The sequence below is a fragment of the Scyliorhinus torazame genome, chromosome 19 (genome assembly GCF_047496885.1).
Source record: "Scyliorhinus torazame isolate Kashiwa2021f chromosome 19, sScyTor2.1, whole genome shotgun sequence".
Taxonomy (NCBI): Eukaryota; Metazoa; Chordata; class Chondrichthyes; order Carcharhiniformes; family Scyliorhinidae; genus Scyliorhinus; species Scyliorhinus torazame.
This window is the reverse complement of record NC_092725.1, coordinates 44,975,874-44,994,357: the sequence shown is the minus strand read 5'-3', so window position 1 is coordinate 44,994,357 and position 18,484 is coordinate 44,975,874. Positions and strand designations below refer to the sequence as shown.

The 18,484-nt window shown below is 48.6% G+C and overlaps 1 protein-coding gene across 5 annotated transcripts in view; it reads left to right on the top strand.

Annotated features, from left to right (window-relative positions):
* ddx11 (DEAD/H (Asp-Glu-Ala-Asp/His) box helicase 11) overlaps positions 1 to 18,484 on the top strand; it is a 231,371-nt gene that overhangs the window by 103,924 nt on the left and 108,963 nt on the right. For all 5 annotated transcript variants that reach the window (XM_072484222.1, XM_072484224.1, XM_072484223.1 and 2 more), the window contains exons 17-18: positions 6,523 to 6,657; positions 17,743 to 17,855. In XM_072484222.1, coding sequence (XP_072340323.1) covers positions 6,523 to 6,657; positions 17,743 to 17,855 — 248 coding nt within the window. The remainder of the gene's footprint in view (positions 1 to 6,522; positions 6,658 to 17,742; positions 17,856 to 18,484) is intronic.

Here is an 18,484-nt window from a genome sequence, read left to right as displayed (position 1 = left end):
CAACTACCAAACTTCCTCTCAGGCGCTCACTCGCTCCCTCCCTCCCTCATTCTCCGTCACTCGCTCGCACCCTCATTCTCTAACGCTCGCTCCCTCACTCCCTCATTCCCCGGTGTTCGCCCCCTCATTCTCTGACGTTCCCTTCCTCCCTCTCCGACCCTCCCTCTCCAGCGCTCGCTCCCTCCCTCATTCTCTGGCGCGTGCTCGCTCGCGCTCTCCCTCCCCTTCTGGCGCTTGCTCCCTTCCTCCCTCCACCTCCGGCGCTCGCTCGTTCATCCCCTCTACCTCCGGCACTCGATCGTTCCCTCCCACTCCGGCTCTCCTTCTCTCCCACTCCCTGCTTCCCATCTTCTCTGGCACACGCTCCCTCCTTTCCTCTCTGGCACTTGCTCCCTTCCTCTCCAGCACTTTCTTACTCCCTCTCCGGTGCTCCCTCCCTCTCCGGTGCTCCCTCCCTCCCTCTCCGGTGCTCCCTCCCTCCCTCTCCGGTGCTCCCTCCCTCCCTCCCTCTCCGGTGCTCCCTCCCTCCCTCTCCGGTGCTCCCTCCCTCCCTCTCCGGTGCTCCCTCCCTCCCTCTCCGGTGCTCCCTCCCTCCCTCTCCGGTGCTCCCTTCCTCCCTCTCCGGCACTCCGGTGATGCATTTTGGTAGATCTGACATAGAGGGGAAATATACTGTAAATGGCAAAACGCTAGGAATATAAAAAGTCAGAGATCTGGGCGAGCAGGTCCACAGATCTTTTAAGGTGGCAACGCAAGTGGACAAGATAGTCAACAAAGCATATGGAATGTTTGCCTTCATTGGAGGGCACAGTAAGAAGTCTGACAACACCAGCTTAAAGTCCAACAGGTTTGTTTCAAATTACTAGCTTTTGGAGCACTGCTCCTTCCTCGGGTGAATGAAGAGGTAGATTCCAGAAACATTTATACAGACAAAGTCAAAGATGCAAGACGATTCTTTGAATGTGAACATTTGCAGGTATTTAAGTCTTTACAGATCCAGAGAGAGGGGTAATCCCAGGTTAAAGAGGTGTGAATTGTCTCAAGCCAGGACAGTTGGTAGGATTTCGCAAGCCCAGGCCAGATGGTGGGGGATGAATGCAATGCAACATGAATCCCAGGTCCCGGTGAGGCCGCACTCATGTGTGCGGAACTTGGCTATAGGTTTCTGCTCGGCGATTCTGTGTTGTCGCGCGTCCTGAAGTCCGCCTTGGAGAACGCTTACCCGGAGATCAGAGGCTGAATGCCCTTGACTGCTGAGGTGTTCCCAGACTGTAAGGGAACATTCCTGCCTGGCGATTGTCGCGCGATGTCCATTCGTCCGTTGTCGCAGTGTCTGTATGGCCTCGCCAATATACCACGCTTCGGGACATCCTTTCCTGCAGCGTATGAGGTAGACAACGTTGGCCGAGTCGCACGAGTATGTACCGCGTACCTGGTGGGTGGTGTTCTCACGTGTAATGGTGGTACCCATGTCGATGATCTGGCACGTCTTGCAGAGATTGCTATAAGACCATAAGACAAAGGAGCAGAATTAGGCCACTTGGTCCATCAAGTCTGCTCCGCCATTCAAGCATGGCCGATATTTTCTCATTCCCATTCTCCTGCCTTCTCCTCATAACCGCAGATCCCCTTATTAATCAAGAACCTATCTGTCTCTGTCTTAAAGACACTCAATGAATTGGCCTCCACAGCCTTCTGCGGCAAAGAGTTCCACAGATTCAACACCCTCTGGCTGAAGAAAATCTTCCTCATCTCTGTTTTAGGAGGACAGCTGCGGCCTGTTCCCAGTGACAGACCTGAATTAACTCCTGCCGTCTCTACAGAGGCTCCAAACCCGCAGGGGAATAGAATCAGGCAGCACAGTAGCATAGTGGTTAGCACAACTGCTTCACAGCTGCAGGGTCCCAGGTTCGATTCTCCACTGGGTCACTGCACGTTCTCCCCGTGTGTGCGTGGGTTTCCTCCGGGTGCTCCGGTTTCCTCCCACAGTCCAAAGATGTGCAGGTTAGGTGGATTGGCCATGATAAATTGCCCTAAGTGTCCAAAATTGCCCTTAGTGTTGGGTGGGGTTACTGGGTGATGGGATGGGGGTGCGGGCTTGGGTGGGATGCTCTTTCCAAGAGCCGGTGCAGACTCGATGGGCCGAATGGCCTCCTTTTGCACTGTAACTTCTATGTTAAAGGATCGTCCCTTTAGTCTGAGATTGTGTCCTCTGGTTCTAGTCTTTCCTACAAATGGAAACATCCTCTCCACGTTCACTCTATCCAGGCCTTGCAGTATCTTGTACGTTTCAATAAGATCCCTTCTCATCCTTCTAAACTCCAACGAGTAGAGACCCAGAGTCCTCAACCGTTCCTCATACGACAAGCTGTTCATTCCAGGGATCATTCTTGTGAACCTCCTGTGGACCCTTTCCAAGGCCAGCACGTCCTTCTTTAGATATGGGGCCCAAAACTGCTCACAATACTCCAAATGAGGTCTGACCAGAGCCTTATACAGCCTCAGAAATACATCTCTGGTCTTGTATTCTAGCCCTCTTGACATGAATGCTAACATTGCATTTGCCTTCTTAACTGCCGACTGAACCTGCACATTAACCTTCAAAGAATCGTGAACAAGAACTCCCAAGTCCCTTTGTGCTTCTGCTTTCCGAAGCATTTCCCCATTTAGAAAATAGTCTATGCCTAAATTCCGAATTGCCATGGCAGGATTGTGTAGTGTCGTGGTCGCTGTTCTGAAGACTGGGTAGTTTGCTGCAAACAATGGTTTGTTTGAGGTTGTTCGGTTGTTTGAAGGCAAGTAGTGGGGGTGTGGAGATGACCTTGGCAAGATGTTTGTCTTCATTGATGACGTGTTGAAGGCTGTGAAGAAGATGTCGTAGTTTCTCCGTTCCGGGAAAGCACTAGACGACAAAGGGTACTCTGTCAGTTGTGTCCCGTGTTTGTCTTCTGAGGAGGTCGGTACGGTTTTTGCTGTGGCACGTTGGAACTGTCGATCGATGAGTCGAGCGCCATATCCCGTTCGTACGAGGGCATCTTTCAGCGTCTGTAGATGGCTGTTACGCTCCTCCTCGTCTGAACAGATCCTGTGTATACGGAGGGCTTGTCCATAGGGGATGGCTTCTTTAATGTGTTTTGGGTGGAAGCTGGAGAAGTAGAGCATCGTGAGGTTATCCGTGGGCTTGCGGTAAAGCAAAGTGTTGAGGTGACCGTCCTTGATGGAGATGAGTGTGTCCAAGAATGCAACCGATTCTGGAGAGTAGGGTGAGTCTAGGGTGAGTCTGATGGTGGGATGGAACTTACTGATGTCATCGTGTAGTCGTTTCAGTGAATCTTCGCCGTGGGTCCAAAGGAAAAAAATGTCATCGATGTATCTGTTGTATAACGTCGGTTGATGGTCCTGTGCGTGAGGAGGTCTTGTTCAAACTTGTCCATGAAGATGTTGGCATATTGAGGTGCGAATATAGTCCCCATGGCTGTTGCGTGTGTCTGGATGAAGAACTTGTTGTCGAAGGTGAAGACGTTGTGATCCAGAATGAAGCGGATGATTTGCAGAATTGCGTCTGGAGATTTGATGCCCTCGGACGAACGGAATATGGCGCTCGACTGGGACCCTGGCACTGTGAACCCACAATGCTAGCCACTTGTGCTACAGTGCTGCCATTTAAGGTCCGTGGGGCAAAGTTTTTAGGAGATGTGCGAGGCAGGTTTTTTACACAGATGGGTGGTGAATGCCTGGAACCCGTTGCCAGGGGAGGTTGTGGAAGCAGATAAATTAACTGCATTCAAAAGGCATCTTGACAACACATGGATAGGATGGGTATAGAGGGATACAGCTGAGGGTTTTGGAAAAGGGTGGTATCATGACCCGTAGAAGCTTGGAGGGCTGAAGGGCCTGTTCCTGTGCTGTATTATTCTTTGTTCACTCCCTCCCTCTCCGGCGCTCGCTTCCTCACTCCCTCCTTCCATCTCCTGTGCTCCCTCCCTCTCTCCCTCCATCTCCAGTGCTCACTACCTCCCTCCCTCTCCAGCACTCGCTTCCTCCCTCTCTTCCTCTCTGGCACTCTCGCTCCCTCCCTCCCTCTCTTGTGCTCGCTCCTACTCTCCCTCTCTGGCACTTTTCTCGCTCGCTCTCTCTCTCCCCTCTCCCTTTCTACCAAGATGCGCGCACTTCTCTCGTGCTCTCTGCAGTTTTGACTGTTTATGTGGGTAACAGGTTTAGCCATTCATTGGTCTAGTTGTGATTTCAAGAGCATTATCAGGCCCTAATCTCTGCCAAAATAGCCCTGACTCCCCCCACCCCCTCACATTACCACCAAGCCTGTGAATCAACCCTGGTTCAATGAAGAGTGCAGGAGGGCATGCCAGGAGCACCAGGAAGACCTAAAAATGAGGTGTCAACCTGGTGAAGCTAAAAGACGGGTCTGCTTGTGTACCAATAGACCGAGATAAGCGATTCCAAAACCAACGCATCTGATATAAGCTCTGCATACCTGTCTCATCCAGCCATGAATATTAGTTGACAATTAAACAACTCACTGGAGGAGGAGGCTTCACAAATATCCCCATCCTCCGTGATGGAGGAGCCCAGCATATATGTACAAAAGATGAGGCTGAAGCATTCGCAACAATCTTCAGCCAGAAGTGCCAAGTGGATGATCCATTTGCAGGTATCCAGGCTTGGGCAGACAAGTAACAAGTTACATTTGCGCCACAAGTGCCAGGCAGTGACCATCTACTACAAGAGAGGATCTAATCATCGCCCCATGACATTAAATAGCATTGCTGAATCCCCCCCCCCAATCAACATCCCGGGGGTTACCATTGATCAGAAACCGTACTAGACTAGCCATATAAATACTGTGGCTAGCAGAACAGGTCAAAGGCTAGGAACCCTACGGTGAGTAACTCCCCTCCTGAGGCAACATCATAATAATAATCGCTTATTGTCACAAGTAGGCTTCAATGAAGTTGCTGTGAAAAGCCCCTAGTCGCCACATTTTGGCGCCTGTTCGTGGAGGCCGGTACGGGAATTGAACCCACGCTGCTGCCTTGTTCTGCATTACAAGCCAGCTGTTTAGCCCAATGTGCTAAACTAGCCCCGAAACATCCTTCAACTCCCTCCCTAACTGCACAGTGGGTGTACCTACACCTCCAGGACTGCAGTGGTTCAAGAAGACAACTCACCACCACCTTCTGAAAGGCAACTAGGAATGGGCAGTAAATGCTGGTCTAACCAGTGATGTCCACGTTCCGTATATTAATAAAAAATATACTTCAGGATCATCCTGGAATGCAAAGGTAAACCCTAGCACGTTTCTCCCCTGCAAATTTCACCAAGTGTGAGGTATTAATTTCTTTGCCATTAAGGTTGAGGCCATTCATTCGACTTCCTCTGCTGATCCTGGGCGAAATTCTCCTACCCGCCCCGCCACATTTCTGCCCCGACCGGCCGGCGGGAGTCTCCGTAACACCGGCCGGTCAATGGGGTTTCCCATTGTGGGGCAGCCCCACGCCGTCGGGAAACCCCCGGGCGCCGGCAAAACGGAGACTCCCGCCGGCGGAGAATGACGCCCCCTGTCCCTCCCCTTGCTCACCAAGCTAAGCTCTTCCTTGACCAAGCCCTAAGTTTGCATCTTTCTCTCCTGTTTCCCCTAGTATCCGGTTTAAGCTAACTGTCTCCGCAACGCACCTTCTGCTCCCTCGACCCAAGTGTTTTACACAGGGTGGTAAATGTATGGAACATGCTGCCTGGGGCGGTAGTGGGAGCAGGTATGACTGTGGCATTTAAGGGGCATCTAGACAAATATCTGAATAGGGTGGAAGGATGCGGACTCTGTTTTAGTTTAAGCAGGTACCATGGTCGGCGCAGGCTTGGAGAGCCGAAGGGCCTGTTCCTGTGCTGTATTGTTCTTTATTCTATTCCTGCCAAACTGTTGACCACCCCACTTGCCCCACATTAGCTGAAATCTACTTCTTAACCAAGCTTTTAGTCACCTGGCGTAGTATTGTCTTCTTTGGTTTGGTGTCTGATTGTGCTTCTGTGAAGCACCTTGGGCCATTTTCTCATGTTAAAGGAGATATATAAATGCAATCTGCTGTTTTGTATGGATTGTGTTGTATCAGTGGCTCTGAGATATGTTGACTTGTGTGAGGGTAGACTGCCTCCTCCCCTATGATCCTCACTGTTCACCCCCCACACAAAGATGGCCACCTGGTTGTGGGTTTGAGGACATTGCCATAGGCCTATGGCAATAACCCACCCCCGTGCCAGTCAGCATCTTCAGACCAGCAGTGGAGCAAATTGGAGGGAAAATATCAGATTGGCCGAGTCAAAGGCAAAAATAAAATAGGGATTTGGAGCCAAGCAAAAAATGATATAATTGGGATTTACCTTGTATGACATTGCAGTACATTTCTGGAGTTGATGTCAGCCCGTTGCTGCTGAAAGGATCAAGATGCCCAAGATCCTGTTTTGTATTTTTTTCCCTAATGTTTTCCTTTGTTTATTTTTATTTTGCAGTTGCACCCCACGAGCAGGAGCAGGACCTAGAGAAGGAGCAGCCTGTCATGGCATCACCGATGATGCAAATTGAGAGGTTTCTCTTTGCTCTCACAAGCACTAATAAGGATGGGCGAGTGGTCATTCAGAGACAAGGTGGGCATGAGCATCATGGAAAAATTCCAGTTCATTTATTCGTCTTATTTTGGTCCGATGATGAAAACGATATGTGCAAATGCTGGGTTTGGGGAGCTTAGTGGCACTTTCTGTTGTACACTTACAGTTTAATAGGATTCGTACAGTTCAGGGCAGTACGGTGGTGCAGTGGTTAGCACTGCTACCTCATGGCGCCGAGGACCCGGGTTCGATCCCGGCCCCAGATCACTGTCCGTGTGGAGTTTTCACATTCTCCCCGTGTCTGTGTCCACAACCTGTCTCTGATACAAGGGGAAACAGGAGAGAAAGATGCAAACTTAGGGCTCGGTCAAGGACGAGCTTAGCTTGGTGAGCAAGAGGAGGGACAGGATCAGCAGAGGAAGTCGAATGAATGGCCTCAACCTTAATGGCAAAGAAATTAATACCTCACACTTTGGAGGGTAGGTGGTTTAAGAAATTTGCAGGGGAGAAACGTGCTAGGGTTTACCTTTGCATTCCAGGATGATCCTGAAGTATATTTTTTATTAATTTACGGAATGTGGGCATCACTGTTGTGCAGGATATGTGAATTGGTCATGCTAAATTGCCCCTTAATTTAAAAAAAAAAGAATTGGGTACTTTAATTTACGTTTAAAAAAAATTCCTACAGTTCAGAATTCTCGTCCATTTTCTTGCTAGAGGTACCATCTTTTCGATGGGGTGTTAAATCGAGGCTGACCTGTTCCCTTCGGTGGATGTAAAAGTCATCATGGCATAATTTTGAAAAAGAGCAGGGGAGGTAAACCCCCCCCCCGCATGTCCTGACCAATATTTATCTTTCGGTCAACACCCAAGACAGATCATTTGGCCATTATCTCATGAATGAATGGGATTGCTCTACACACAGCAGCAACTCAATGGGTTGAATGGTCTCCTTCCATGACACAACATAGAACAGTACAGCACAGAACAGGCCCTCGATGTTGTGCCGAGCCTTGTCCGAAACCAAGATCAAGCTATCCCACTCCCTGTCATTCTGGTGTGCTCCATGTGCCTATCCAATAACCGCTTGAAAGTTCCTAAAGTGTCCGACTCCACTATCACAGCAGGCAGTCCATTCCACACCCTAACCACTCTTTGAGTAAGGAACCTACCTCGGACATCCCTCCTATATCTCCCACCCTGAATCTTACAGTTATGCCCCCTTGTAACAGCTACATCCACCCGAGGAAATAGTCTCTGAATGTCCACTCTATCTCTCCCCCTCATTATCTTATAGACCTCTATTAAGTCGCCTCTCATCCTCCTCCGCTCCAAAGAGAAAAGCCCTAGCTCCTCAACCTTTCCTCATAAGACCTATCCTCCAAACCAGGCAGCATCCTGCATCATCTTTGCACCCTTTACAATGCTTCCACATCCTTCCTATAATGAGTTGACCAGAACTGCACAATACTCAAATGTGGTCTCACCAGGGTCATGTATAGTTGCAGCATAACCCCACGGCTCTTAAACTCAAGCCCCCTGTTAATAAACGCTAACACACGATAAGCCTTCTTCACGGCTCTGTCCACTTGAGTGGCAACCTTCAGAGATCTGTGGACATGAACCCCAAGATCTCTCTGTTCCTCCACATTCCTCAGATCCCTGCCGTTGACCCTGTAATCCGCATTCAAATTTTTTCCACCAAAATGAATCACCTTGCACTTATCAGGATTAAACTCCATCTGCCATTTTTCGGCCCAGCTCTGCATCCTATCAATGTCTCTTTGCAGCCTACAACAGCCCTCCTGTCAAGGACAGTATTACGGTGGCAGAAAGGACGTTTGATGAGGACTCGTCTACTGAGGTAGTATGGCTGAGGTTAGAAACAGGAAAGGAGAGGTCACCCTGTTTGGGGTTTTCGATAGGCCTCCAAAAAGTTCCAGAGATGTAGAGGAAAGAATTGCAAAGATGATTCTGGATAGGAGCGAAAGCAACAGGGTAGTTGTTATGGGGGACTTTAACTTTCCAAATATTGACTGGAAACACTATAGTTCGAGTACTTTAGATGGGTCCGTTTTTGTCCAATGTGTGCAGGAGGGTTTCCTGACAGTATGTAGATAGGCCAATGAAAGGCGAGGCCATATTGGATTTGGTACTGGGTAATGAACCAGGACAGGTGTTAGATTTGGAGGTAGGTGAGCACTTTGGTGATAGTGACCACAATTCGATTACGCTTACTTTAGTGATGGAAAGGGATAGGTATATACCGCAGGGCAAGAATTATATCTGGGGGAAAGGCAATTATGATGCGATGAGGCAAGACTTAGGATGCATCGGATGGAGAGGAAAACTGCAGGGGATGGGCACGATGGAAATGTGGAGCTTGTTCAAGGAACAGCTACTGTGTGTCCTTGATAAGTATGTACCGGTCAGGCAGGGAGGAAGTGGTCGAGCAAGGGAACCGTGGTTTACTAAAGCGGTCTAAACACTTGTCAAGAGGAAGAAGGAGGCTTATGTAAAGATGATACATGAAGGTTCAGTTAGGGCGCTCGAGAGTTACAAGTTAGCTAGGAAGGACCTAAAGAGAGAGCTAAGAAGAGCCAGGAGGGGTCATGAGAAGTCTTTGGCAGGTAGGATCAAGGATAACCCTAAAGCTTTCTATAGATATGTCAGGAATAAACAAATGACTAGGGTAAGAGTAGGGCCAGTCAAGGACAGTAGTGGGAAGTTGCGCGTGGAGTCCGTGGAGATAGGAGAGGTGCTAAATTAATTTTTTCATCAGTATTCAGACAGGAAAAAGACAATGTTGTCGAGGAGAATACTGAGATTCAGGCTACTAGACTAGAAGGGCTTGAGGTTCATATTGAGGAGGTGTTAGCAATTCTGGAAAGTGTGAAAATAGATAAGTCCCCTGGGCCGGATGGGATTTATCCTAGGATTCTCTGGGAAGCTAGGGAGGAGATTGCTGAGCCTTTGGCTTTGATCTTTAAGTCATCTTTGTCTACAGGGATAGTGCCAGAAGACAGGAGGAAAGCAAATGTTGTCCCCTTGTTCAAGAAGGGAGTAGAGACAACCTCGGTAACTATAGACCAGTGAGCCTTTCTTCTGTTGTGGGCAAACTCTTTGAAAGGTTTATAAAAGCTAGGATGTATAATCATCTGGAAAGAAATAATTTGAGTAGAGATAGTCAACACGGTTTTGTGAAGGGTAGATCGTGCCTCACAAACCTTATTGAGTTCTTTGAGAAGGTGACCAAACAGGTGGATGAGGGTAAAGCAGTTGATGTGGTGTATATGGATTTCAGTAAAGCGTTTGATAAGGTTCCCCATGGTAGGCTACTGCAGTAAATACGTAGGCATGGGATTCAGGGTGATTTAGCAGGTTGGATCAGAAATTAGCTAGCTGGAAGAAGGCAGAGGGTGGTGGTTGATGGGAAATGATCAGACTGGAGTCCAGTTACTAGTGGTGTACCACAAGGATCTGTTTTGGGGCCACTGCTGTTTGTCATTTTTATAAATGACCTGGAGGAGGGCGTAGAAGGATGGGTGAGTAAATTTGCAGATGACACTCAAGTCGGTGGAGTTGTGGACAGTGCAGAAGGGTGTTACAAGTTACAGAGGGACATAGATAAGCTGCAGCGCTGGGCTGATACGTGGCAAATGGAGTTTAATGCAGAAAAGTGAGGTGATTCATTTTGGAAGGAATAACAGGAAGACAGAGTACTGGGCTAATGATAAGATTCTTAGTACGAAGTCTTACAACACCAGGTTAAAGTCCAACAGGTTTGTTTCGATGTCACTAGCTTTTGGAGCGCTGCTCCTTCCTCAGGTGAATGCAGAGGTCTGTTCCAGAAACACATATATAGACAAATTCAAAGATGCCAAACAATGCTAGGAATGCGAGCATTAGCAGGTGATTAAATCTTTACAGATCCAGAGATGGGGCAACCCCAGGTGAAAGAGGTGTAAATTGTATCAAGCCAGGACAGTTGGTAGGATTTTGCAGGCCAGATGGTGGGGGATGAATGTAATGCGACATGAATCCCAGGTCCCGGTTGAGGCCGCACTCATGTGTGCGGAACTTGGCTATAAGTTTATGCTCGGCGATTCTGCGTTGTCGCGGGTCCTGAAGGCCGCCTTGGAGAACGCTTACCCGGAGATCAGAGGCTGAATGCCCTTGACTGCTGAAGTGTTCCCCGACTGGAAGGGAACATTCCTGCCTGGTGATTGTTGCGCGATGTCCGTTCATTCGTTGTTGCAGCGTCTGCATGGTCTCGCCAATGTACCACGCTTCGGGACATCCTTTCCTGCAGCGTATGAGGTAGACAACGTTGGCCGAGTCGCACGAGTATGTACCGCGTACCTGGTGGGTGGTGTTCTCACGTGTAATAGTGGTATCCATGTCAATGATCTGGCACGTCTTGCAGAGATTGCCATGACAGGGTTGTGTGGTGTCGTGGTCCCTGTTCTTCGTACGAGGGAATCTTTCAACGTCTTTAGATGTCTGTTACGCTCCTCCTCGTCTGAGCAGATCCTGTGTATACGGAGCGCTTGTCCATAGGGGATGGCTTCTTTAATGTGTTTAGGGTGGAAGCTGGAGAAGTGGAGCATCATGAGGTTATCCGTGGGTTTGCGGTAAAGCGACGTGCTGAGGTGACCGTCCTTGATGGAGACGAGTGTGTCCAAGAATGCAACTGATTTTGGAGAGTAGTCCATGGTGAGTCTGATGGTTGGATGGAACTTATTAATGTCATCGTGTAGTCGTTTCAGTGATTCTTCACCGTGGGTCCAAAGGAAAAAAATGTCATCGATGTATCTGGTGTATAACGTCGGTTGAAGGTCCTGTGCGGTGAGTAGGTCCTGTTCAAACTTGTGCATGAAGATGTTGGCGTATTGGGGTGCGAATTTGGTCCCCATGGCTGTTCCGTGCGTCTGGATGAAGAACTTGTTGTCGAAGGTGAAGACGTTGTGATCCAGAATGAAGCGGATGAGTTGCAGAATTGCGTCTGGAGATTGGCAGTTGTCGGTGTTGAGTACTGAGGCTGTTGCAGCAATGCCGTCGTCATGGGGGATGCTGGTGTAGAGTGCCGAGACGTCCATTGTGGACGTCCATTGTGGAAAGATTCCCTCGTACGAACGGGATATGGCACTCGACTCATCGATCGACAGTTCCAACGCGCCACAGCGAAAAACCGGACCGACCTCCTCAGAAGACAAACATGGGACACAACTGACAGAATACCCTTCGTCGTCCAGTATTTCCCCGGAGCGGAGAAACGACGCCATCTTCTTCACAGCCTTCAACACGTCATTGATGACGATGAACATCTTGCCAAAGTCATCCCCACACCCCCACTAGTTGCCTTCAAACAACCGGGCAACCTCCAACGAACCATTGTTTGCAGCAAACTACCCAGTCTTCAGAACTGGGACCACGACACCACACAACCCTGTCATGGCAATCTCTGCAAGACGTGCCAGATCATTGACATGGATACCACTATTACACGTGAGAACACCACCCACCAGGTACGCGGTACATACTCGTGCGACTCGGCCAACGTTGTCTACCTCATACGCTGCAGGAAAGGATGTCCTGAAGCGTGGTACATTGGCGAGACCATGCAGACGCTGCAACAACGAATGAACGGACATCGCGCAACAATCACCAGGCAGGAATGTTCCCTTCCAGTCGGGGAACACTTCAGCAGTCAAGGGCATTCAGCCTCTGATCTCCGGGTAAGCGTTCTCCAAGGCGGCCTTCAGGACCCGCGACAACGCAGAATCGCCGAGCATAAACTTATAGCCAAGTTCCGCACACATGAGTGCGGCCTCAACCGGGACCTGGGATTCATGTCGCATTACATTCATCCCCCACCATCTGGCCTGCAAAATCCTACCAACTGTCCTGGCTTGATACAATTTACACCTCTTTCACCTGGGGTTACCCCATCTCTGGATCTGTAAAGATTTAATCACCTGCTAATGCTCGCATTCCTAGCATTGTTTGGCATCTTTGAATTTGTCTATATATGTGTTTCTGGAACAGACCTCTGCATTCACCTGAGGAAGGAGCAGCGCTCCAAAAGCTAGTGACATCGAAACAAACCTGTTGGACTTTAACCTGGTGTTGTAAGACTTCGTACTGTGCTCACCCCAGTCCAACGCCGGCATCTCCACATCATGGATAAGATTCTTGGCAGTGTGGATGAGCAGAGAGATCTCGGTGTCCATGTACATAGATCCCTGAAAGTTGACACCCAGGTTGAGAGGGTTGTTAAGAAGGCATACGGTGTGTTAGCTTTTATTGGTAGAGGGATTGAGATTCGGAGCCATGAGGTCATGTTGCAGCTGTACAAAACTCTGGTGCGGCTGCATTTGGAGTATTGCATGCAATTCTGGTTGCCGCATTATAGGAAGGACGTGGAAGCATTGGAAAGGGTGCAGAGGAGATTTACCAGAATGTTGCCTGGTATGGAGGGAAGATTTTATGAGGAAAGACTGAGGGACTTGAGGCTGTTTTCGTTAGAGAGAAGAAGGTTAAGAGGTGACTTAATTGAGGCATACAAGATGATTAGAGGATTGGATAGGGTGGACAGTGAGAGCCTTTTTCCTCGAATGGTGATGCCTAGCACGAGGGGCCATAGCCTTAAATTGAGGGGAGATAGATATAAGACAGATGTCAGGGGTAGGTTCTTTACTCAGAGTAGTAAGGGTGTGGAATGCCCTGCCTGCAACAGTCGTGGACTCGCCAACACTAAGGGCATTCAAATGGTCATTGGATAGACATATGGACGAGAAGGGAATAGTGTAGATGGGCTTTAGAGTGGTTTCACAGGTCGGCACAACATCGAGGACTGTACTGCGCTGCTATGTTCTATGTCCACCTCATCCACTACTCCACCAATCTTGGTGTCATCAGCAAATTTACTGACCCACCCTTCAGCTCCCTCCTCCAAGTCATTGATAAAAATCACAAATAGCAGAGGACCCAGCACTGATCCCTGTGGTACACCGCTGGTAACTGGTCTCCAGTCTGAAAATTTTCCATCCACCACCACCCTCTGTCTTCTATGTGATAGCCAGTTACTGATCCAATTGGCCAAATTTCCCTCTATTCCACACCTCTATACTTTCTTCATGAGCCGACCATGTGGAACCTTATCAAACGCCTTACTAAAATCCATGTATACATCAACTGCTCTACCTTCATCTACACACTTAGTTATCTCCTCAAAGAATTCAATCAGATTTGTGAGGCAAGACCTACCCTCCTAAGCCCTTTTTTCAGCTCATTCCTTGCTACCTTGTAACCCTCAAGCGACCCTACTGAACCTTGTTTTCTCATCCTTACATACTCTTCCTTTTTCCTCTTGACAAGACATTCAACCTCTTTTGTGAACCATTGTTCCCATACACGGCCATTTCCTCCCTGCCTGACAGGGACATGCCTATCAAGGACATGCAGTATTTGTTCCTTGAACAAGCTCCACTTTTCATTTGTGCCTTTCCCTGACAGTTTCTGTTCCCATCCTATGCTCCCTAATTCTTGCCTAATCGCATCATAATTACCCCTCCCCCAGTTATAAACCTTGCCCTGCCATATGGCCCTATCCCTCTCCATTGCAATAGTGAAAGACACCGATTTGTGGTCACTATCTCCAAAGTGCTCTCCCACAAACAAATCTAACACTTAGCCCCGTTCATTACCAAGTACCAAATCCTTTGTGGCCTCCCCCTCTTGTCGGCCTATCCACATATTGTGTCAGGAAACCCTCCTGCACACGCTGTACAAAAGCTGCCCCATCCGAACTGTTCGACCTATAGAGGTTCCAATCAATATTTGGAAAGTTAAAGTCACCCATGCCAACTACCCTGAGACCTCCACACCTATCCATAATCTGTTTTGCAATTTCTTCCTCCACATCTCTATTACGATTTGGGGGCCTATAGAAAACTCCTAACAATGTGACCGCTCCTTTCCTATTTCTAACTTCGGCCCATATTAACTCAGTAGGCAGATCCCCTTCAAACTGCCTTTCTGCAGCCGTTAAACTATCCTTGATTAACCGTGAACTCCTCCACCTCTTTTACCACCTTCCCTACTCTTGCTGAAACATCTATATCCCGGAACTTCCAACAACCATTCCTGTCCCTGTTCTAACCAAGTTTCCGTAATGGCCACAACATCGTAGTCCCAAGTACCAATCCATGCTCCAAGTTCACCTACCTTATCCCGGATGCTCCATGCATTGAAATAGACACACTTCAACCCACCTTTCTGTCTGCCGGTACACTCCTGCGACCTTGATACCCTCCTCAGTACCTCACTACTCTTGACACTGGCTTCTGGACTACAGCCCATTTTCCCAGCCCCCTGCCGTCGCACATTTCCCTCCCAGGATATTGGTGCCCCTCTGGTTTAGGTGCAAACCGTCCTGTCTGTACAGGTCCCACCTTCCCCAGAATGTGCTCCAATTATCCACGTACCTGAAACCCTCCCTCCTACACCATCCCTGCAGCCACGTGTTTATCGGCACTCTCTCCCTGTTCCTTACCTCACTAGCACGTGGCACCGGAAACAAACCAGAGATGACAACATGGTTTGTCCTGGCTCTCAGCTTCCACCCTAGCTCCCTAAATTCCTGTTTTAAATCCCCGTCCCCTCTCTTACCTATGTCGTTGGTACCGATGTGTACCACGATTTGTGACTGCACCCCCTCCCCTTTTAGGATTCTGTAAATCCGAGATGTCACGGACCCTGGCACCCAGGAGGCAACATACCATCTGTGAGTCTCTTTCGCTGCCACAGAACCATCTATCTGTCCCTCTATCGAGTCCCCAATAACTATTGCTATCCTGCTCTCCTTTCTTCCCTTCTGAGCCACAGGGACAGACTCAGTGCTGGAGATCCGTTCACCGTGGCTTACCCCTGGTAGGTCGTCCCCCTCAAGTAACCAAAACGGTATACTTGTTACTGAGGGGAACGACCACAGAGGATCCCTGCACTGACTGCTTCCTCCCAGCCCCTCTCACCATCACCCATCTATCTTGATTCTTCGGAGTAACTACATCCGTGAAGCTACTATCTATGACCACCTCTGCCTCCCGATTGATCCGAAGTTCACCCAGCTCCAGCTCCTTAACACGGTTTCTGAGGGGCTGGAGATGGGTGCACTTCCCATAGATGAAATCAGCAGGACACTGACGGCGTACCTCATCTCAAACATTCTGCAGGAGGAATATTGCATTGCCTTCCCTGCCATCCCCTCTAGATTAAAAAAAAGAAAGAAAGAGCTTACCTGTTATTCACTCTACCCCTTAGGTTAAAGGTGGTGGAAGGGTGGGGGACACTACAAGTGTAGTGTTTAGGGTTTAGAAACTGCCCAACTTAAATACAGGTAAAAATAAAACACTTAACCAGCAACCACTGCGCCCCACACAAGAACAGCAATCAGCTGTTATGGGCCTGTGCAAACAATTTCGATCTTTACTACTTACCCAGCAGTCACTCTGTCCTCACTCCGATCGGATTCAGCTGGAAACTGCCAAAGGTAAGTTTTTTACAAATTTACTCCCCTTCTCAGCAAGCACTCACTCAGCAACCACTGCGCCCCACACGATAACACCTCCGGGAAAAGAAAACTACTTGCCAATCACTTACCTGCAGGCTATGACGTCACGGTTCAACTTCTTTCTACTTCTGCCTGCCCTCGAGTCTCTCTCTTGATCTTTACTCGGCTGGGATCCTTACAGTGATTGTCTTTTTTTTTGGTTAGAGAAGGAGGTAGGGAGGGAAACATTGAAGAAGTGTTTCGGGTTTAATTGTCACTCGACAACAGCTGTTCCACAAACCACCTTCAAGATACGGTGACCGCAATGCACTGATGCAAATCTTCCCCGCAACAGCCAATCAGCAGCTCTGCTCTATTGCCCTCTGCTGGATGCTTGCCTTCACTTGAACACCAAGGGTGTCTTGCTCAGGTACATTTTCTGGATGCAGTGACTGCAATGCACTGATACAAATTTCCCCGCAACAGCCAATCAGCAGCTCCGCTCTACTGCCCTCTGCCATTAATGCCATTTGTGGGATCTTGCTGTGCAATAATAAGCTGGCGTGTATCCTACATTGCAACAGTGGCTGTACTTCAAAAGTACATCATTTGCTGTAAAGCACTGAGGTGATGAAAGGTCAATCCTTTTTTAAAGGCATTCGCCCTGCTTAGCCACGTAAAGTGCTATGAAGCTGGTCGCCTTCCAGTTCCTTCGTCAACTCTCGCACAAGACTAGGCAGTAAAACTTGGCAGGCTCTCCCATCTCCTAGTCCTGTTCTCATCCAGACATATATTTTGTAACAAGAGATCGAGTTCAGGAGCAGGAACCCATCATCCTCTTCCCAGCCCGCCCCTGCATTTACTTAGTCTAAGTGTGCTGAGGCTGTTTGTAGTTTCCCATCTATACCAATGACTGTGGATTCTATCTGTTGTTTATTTGGGTCGGCAGCCCTTGCCTCTGAGCCAAAAGGTTGAACATTCCGACACCACACGCTAGATTTGAGGATATTCTAGACCCACTCAAGCACAGGATTGAGGAAATGTTGCATCTTTATGGCCTTTGCCTGTTCACTCGTTTGCTGACATGATTTGGAGATGAGAACTGTGGTGTTTTGGCCAGCAATTTTACCTTAACATGTACGGCCAAGAGCAATTCAACTGGCCAGTCATCTCAAACAGTGGCACCTTGCTGTGTGGTAAACGTCTACTTTATTTGCCTGTCTAATAATTGCCAATATACTTCAGTAATCAACTGAAGCATTTGGCTGCATTTCTGAGGCACTGTTAAAATATATCTTTCAAGCTTTACTTAATGGCCGGTGGACCCATGGTTCTTCAAGTTTACTCTCCCAATTTTCCACTCCCTTATAGTAACAAGGGCATGAAAAGAATGGCCTTGCTCTCCAGGTCCATCAGTATCTGAGGGAAAAAAAGCCATGTGTTGGGTAGGTTCTCTTCAACAGAACTGAATGACAGGTGTTGGGGAACAAGCCAGTGCCTTGAACTGATTGGTACAGTGTATTGTTTTGAACTTGGTTTCATGCTCAAGCTTGGTTCTGCCTGTCCTGCAGCTACGGTGTCCCAGAGCAGCATGAAATTCCTACTGTTAAATCCGGCAGTCCACTTTGCTGAGGTAGTGAAGGAATGTCGAGCAGTGGTCATCGCTGGAGGCACAATGCAACCGGTAAGGAATTCTAAGTGCTACATGGTCAATGTTTCGAGTTGGAAAGAGACTGCTGGAAGTTGTGCATGTCTTTGTGTATATGTGGACTTGCAAGTGAGGTTGTCACCAAGTTTGACTGTCGTCCACTCCTGAGCACAAATGTGAAGCAGTGTCCCCCCCGGCTGAGATAGCAGTGAAATTGCCTTGGCGTCTTCTCGAGGGCTTCAGAATGGGGAGGACTATGATTATGTGTAATGTTGTCTCTTAATCTCATACATTCCTACTCTCCAATCACTTAAAAAATAAGACTTTTAAAGCTGGCATGCCAAAACCTTTTGGATATTTGTGTTGCTGCAGTAATGAGATGGAAACTGTCTCTGTGCTCAGTGTTTCAGCCCTGTGGGACTGCCCGCACATGTATATTTTTTTATTCGTTCATGGGACGTTGGCTGTGCCAGCATTTAGTGCCCATCCCTAATTGCCCTTGAGTGGCACTATGGAGTTAACCACATTGCTGATGGGTTTGAAGTAGGCCAGACCCTTCACCACAGAGGGACTGTGCAGGAGTAAAAAAAAAAAAAGGGCAGCACGGTAGCCCAGTGGATAGCACTGTGGCTTCACAGCGCCAGGGTCCCAGGTTCGATTCTCCG